Below are 5,611 nucleotides of genomic sequence, written 5' to 3' on the forward strand. Positions count from 1 at the left end.
CCTGCTACGGTCTATTTGAGGTTGTATTTGAGAATGAACTAACAACAGATGAGAGGAATGAAGAGTTTCAGCTTCCAGTCTTATCTCTGTGCCTTACTGAGGGACTTTGGTGTGTTTTTTCCCCACAAAAACAGCCACAACTGAGCAGCAGGCAGAATGGATTCTTTCTGTCCTGTTTTTGTGTCAGGTCAAAAAATGTGGAAATCACTTTTCTGCACTTGAAATGTTGTCAAATGCAATTAACCAGGGAAGGGCAGAGGAAAAAAAAAAAAAGTCTTACATTTCTTTTAGTTACAAACATTGTTAGCAATTGCTTCTGAATGCAGTAGGAATTATGGCAGAAATACAGAATACGATTTCTGAAGTGAATATGGTTCTTTGTTCTCGTAATGATGGATTCAAATTAAAATTATAATCTTTAACATCTACTTTTAAATTAAAAAAAAGTATCAACTGATTGACTTTAAATTCCAGGTACAATCTTTATGCTGATAAATTCCTTCTGAAGGACAAATAAGTCTGGAAGGAAAGAATCTGTTGTGAAGCTTAGATCTTTTTCAAGGCAGCTGTGAAGAACTCATATGCCTGCCTAGGCATTTTTTTAAGGATGGGTAATGTAAAAGTAACACAAAGCACTTCTTCCAAGCAAGACTGCTAACAAGCTTAAAGACAATCCTACTCTTAAGAATGTGTTTCAGAAGATCATGGCTATACACGGAGTCTTGACTAAGGATAGGGACTTTGGCCTCCTCTGACACAGGCTCCAATGCTTTCCTGCCCAGATATCATACTTAAAATTAGCACCTGCTTAGGCCTTGAGCTAAATGAAATGAAAGCAAAGGCACATGGCAAATACTTAACCAGCCATAGTTCCACAGTTCCTATAGCGAGGCCACACACACCAGGGACCCTTTTCGAAAGCAATTTTAAATAAAGAGCGTTAGGTCAGAAATTTCCTCATTCAATAGACAGGATGCTGCAGACAAGCCAGCCACCAACCTGCCAGCAATAACAGCATGAACATCTGCATTGCAACAGTTGCTCCCTCCTAAGTATTCTGTGAATCTTTCCTGTCCGTATTCTTCAGGCATTAGTTTAAATCTTAAGACACACACAGTAGCCAGCAAGCCTGTTTCATTTCTTTCAGTCACTTGACATGAAACAAAATATTTGGCTACAAATACAGAGATTTAGACGCACAATTCTCATGGATTTGAGTTTAAAAGCTCACTGGATTTGTTTGGCTAACTCCCTTTGTACGACTCTGAAGGCAGTACCTACCTTCATAATATCTGTTGTTTTTTTTAAAAGAAAACAAAACACAGCCCCCCATCCTCTCACATCAGCAGAAACTGTTTTCTCACATGTCAATATGAAGGGCTAAATCCTGTCTTTATTTTCACTGGTGTCTTCTATTGCAAGTCTATTAAATGGTTGGATAGCTTGATAATTATGGGATGTTTTTGTACATCTCATACAATGCAGACTCTCCAGTCTGATAATCACTCTGCATCTTTGCCAAAAAAAAAAAAAAAACCAAAAAAAAAACCCCAAACAGAGCAGAGTTATCCCATTTTATTTATTTTTAAAACTAAGTAAGAAGATACATTTTAACTGAACCTGAAGGATAATGTCTTTCACATAGAAACCCATTCAGATGTATATATTTAGTTGTAAAACTCAGGGCAATCTAATGACAATATTTTTATACCTTACAGAAGTTTTACAAGGTTATTCCTTCACACACATTCTGGGCCTGACTGTTCTGTGGTTGAAGGCAGTTGCTGAATTTTGTCATGTGAAGCACAGATCTGGATGTCAGCTACACAAAAGCTGTGGCTTCTTGGATTTCAAGCATAACATGTATAATTCTCTTAGACATGCACCACTCACACACCCCCAGTTGTATCTCTGAAATGAAAGTTACTACATGACTTTACCTGAATGCTTTAGGTCTCTAGCTTTTTCTTCTGCGTTCTGACACTTAAGCTCTAGTTCCTTTTTATCTTCTTCCAAAAGTTCTAGTTGCTGTTTAAGACGACTAATCTCCTTATGCAGTGCTTGATTCTCTAGCTGCTCTTCCAATTCTTTGATCTGCAGTTGACAAACAATAGCATTCATTACAATAGAAGGTATTTTCTGTCCTTCCTTTTAAGAAATAATCCATTAGGCACAGTTATTCCCAAAAACATGGTGTTATAGTATAGGAGTGAACTACAACTCCCTGAAAAAGAACAATTTTTGAATGAGAGCTGGACAGATTGTTCTGAGAGATGTCAGAATTTTCTATTATGATCCTAATTTTTTTATTCTCCTTTTTATAATACATCTTTAGCTCCAAAGTACTTAAGCTATAACATGTTCCCTTTTTCATTTTATAGAGTTTTTAATCACATAATTAGAATTTAATTTCAAACGTTTCCTCATTTGAAGCATGAGAACATTGACATTTTTGTTCTCTTACTGACTGCTTCCACTGACAGGTTGATTATTTAAACTCCCTTGTCTCAACTCACACAGATGCCAGTGGGTGAATTATGAAACATCAGGTTTAGAGGCAGCATTCAGGTGCAGAGTGGCAGTCACTTACCGACTCCCTAAATATATACATTTTGCTCTAGCCTTCAAGAAACCAGAGGTTTTCTATGAACTGGCAATTAATCTTCCAAAATAGTCATTCAGAAGCACATGACATTACATATAGTCTTAGTATTACTGCATTGATGAAAGCACAGGAACTGTGTGCTTCTTCCTAGCATTGCTCCACCACCAGAGTTTTAAGAACATGCCTCACAACCACGGGAAAACTCATTTTCAGGCTTTCAAGTGAAGCAATGGTGATCTCTCCCAGTTAGACATTGATCTAGTCTAGTTTCAAATACACTTGTTTAGATCCCACCACACCACTGTGCAGCACTCACCTAACATTTCCTTGCTCCAGTATGTCTGGCTTTTCCCCATGTGTTTCTTTAGCAAGCGACCAGACTACTAATGTGAACTGTCTACCCTCTCACCTCCTGGTCTTCATAGCTTGTCCCCCCAAAATACCCTTTATATTACTCAACATCCAAAATATTCTCCTGTCACCTTTTTTTCACTTAATGGAACTTCACGTAATGCTTGTAATTAAGCCTGCGCTTTACTGGCATCCAGAATAAAATATTTAACTAAATCGGAGCCTTCAGGCTGAAAAACCTTCAGGTTTTGTACTCATGTCTTACCAGTGAAACAGAAGAAGGGAATCACAACGTTCTCTGAAGTTTAGTTTTTAGATTGTAAACTCTTTTGGGGGACAAGACCTCAAATAATTCTTAACAAATGCAAGAGACTTTCACAGACTTCTGGATGAGATGAAACGTAATCCTGTTTTACCTTTTGTTGGTGTTGAAGCCTCTCTTCTTCTAATGTATGGGTTAGCTTAGCATTGTCATCCAAAGCCTTCAAAAGCTGTTGATCAGGAGCAGAATTTTGCAGAAGCAATTGACTTTGCCTTTTCATCTTATTTTGTTCAATAAACATCTGCCAAAACAAAGCCCACCCCCAACAAAAACAATAGTTAAGCACAGTCTAATGTTATCCTGCAAAATATGGAAATTGGAAAGAAAACAAAGAAAATTAGCATTGTGTTAATATGGTAGACATAGAGGGGAAGAAGGTGAGAAGGAAGGAAGGGGAAAGGAAGTTTAGAGCGAAATTTGCAAGGGCTAAGCTCACACTGAAAGGAAACAGGTGTTTGCTGAGACAACCACCCACTGCTACACTTCAATTACCCCCATGTTGGCAGCATTCAGAATTTAAACACATCTCTGAATTTTGTTTCCTGGAAATAGGAACAATCTGATCCCTATTCTCAGAGCTCTGGAGAGATTAAAAGAACTCTGGGTGGAGGAAAAACGCCTATGAATTCACAAGCTACCTACTCAAACACTTCTGCAAGCTTTGGCATAAAGCCCATACTACCTCCATATGTGAATGGAGGCATGTCTTTGGGATATGAATTTCAGTCCGTGTTTGTGTAATCAGTGTATGTAACTTGCCTCAGGAAAAGGCATTTCAGGGCAATTTCAGCCTTTTACTTCTGATGCTTACATTTTTTCATCTTCCCCAGTTATATTTTTGATGTGAGGGATGGATACGTTGCAGGGGGCAGAAATAATAAAATGGTCTAGAGACATGACATTGGTAATAATATCACACATTTCTCTAGGCTTCACCTAAGAGGTGCAGAGGCTGTCAGCACATGCAGTTTCTGTAAAAGAGATCTGCTCCTTCCAGCCTGTTTAGGAACTCGGGAAAAAAAAGATTGCTTCCTGCCAAAAAAAACTCCTAGTGAATTTATTCAGCATCTTGACATTTCTTTCAGGTAGAGGGTTGCCCCCAGGCAACAAGGGTTTCCACTCTTGACAAACTCAGCTGTGCCTATTCTTACAGCAGAAATAGGGACTGGGTCACACTGAGGTCTCAGATGAGTGTGCACAGGTCAGCAAAGCATGCCACTCATGGCAGGAGAACAGAGAACAGCCTGAGAATGCAGACACTCCCTCAAACTGTAAAAAACCTGTTGTATAGCACAGCAAAAGCAGGAATATATTTTAAGAATGAAGTATTAGAAATACAAAAGTGCCATGAGATCCTTTCGGGTTCCCATACTATTTTTTCCCCAAACCAAAATTAGACACAACATATGGTTTCTTCCCATCCAGTGCTACTACTGCAATGTTACTTGATTTACTTTTTTTTTTTTAAATATAATTGAATTTTAAAGAAGCAGCAGCTGATGCAAATTTGTGGCAAGCATTCTACCCAGTGCTTTGTATGGACACTTCAACTGAGTCTTCTTAGCAAACAACTCACTCTCTCCAGCTGTACATACGGACCGAGAAGGCTGCTGACCGTGCTGAACTTTTAACTCTCAACGCAGCCTGCTTGACCCTGCGTGCCAAGAAGAGTCAATTGATGCGGCCTTAATACTAATAAAGCCTACAATGAACACTTCATTGGGCAAAGCTGTGCCATGGGGGCAGGCAATAAAAGACTGGAAGTATTCGATGAAGGGGAAATGATGAATACAGGCTCTAGTACCACACTTTGTTATAAAACAAACAAAAACAAATTTATGACAATACACAGTCTCCTGCTTTCCTGTTAAGTCAGTCAGAAGTTATTTAACCCTGACAGAAACAGCAAACATCACATTTTACCTACTGTGAACTTTCAAAGCAAAGTCAAAACTTGGGTTTCATTTTCTTGGAATCTGAAAAATAGTTTGAGCTGATAATTCCAGATTTTTGTTCCCTGAGTTTCTGACACTAAAACCAACAGAACAGTGGTAGTCCAGCCTGAGTGAGCAGAAAGCTGCTATAACCAGAAGAAATCAAGTTGCTCAACTTGAGCAGGTACTTCATCAAATGTAGAAAATTCATAGAATAGTTTAAACACCATCTAGTCCAAACCCCCTATTCACTTTGTTACATGCTCCTCTGCAACAAAATGAAAAAAATCCTCTTGAAGAACTGGGTGAAAACCTTTTCATTCAGAAGTTTTCACATGTAGCCCTGCATTTTCAATTAGCTTTATAAATTGCTTTCATGACATTGCAAATACATTCCTG

At 38.5% G+C, this 5,611-nt stretch overlaps 1 protein-coding gene across 1 annotated transcript in view; it reads right to left on the reverse strand.

The window, feature by feature from the left end:
* The window catches only part of KIAA1598 (KIAA1598 ortholog), a 55,608-nt gene that overhangs the window by 19,307 nt on the left and 30,690 nt on the right, over nucleotides 1-5,611 (reverse strand). Inside the window, exons 8-9 of the mRNA XM_010286505.1 lie at nucleotides 3,373-3,519; nucleotides 1,941-2,094 (exon numbers count right to left, since the gene is read on the reverse strand). Coding sequence (XP_010284807.1) covers nucleotides 1,941-2,094; nucleotides 3,373-3,519 — 301 coding nt within the window. The remainder of the gene's footprint in view (nucleotides 1-1,940; nucleotides 2,095-3,372; nucleotides 3,520-5,611) is intronic.

The sequence above is a fragment of the Phaethon lepturus genome, unplaced genomic scaffold, assembly GCF_000687285.1.
Source record: "Phaethon lepturus isolate BGI_N335 unplaced genomic scaffold, ASM68728v1 scaffold29864, whole genome shotgun sequence".
In the NCBI taxonomy this organism is placed as follows: Eukaryota; Metazoa; Chordata; class Aves; order Phaethontiformes; family Phaethontidae; genus Phaethon; species Phaethon lepturus.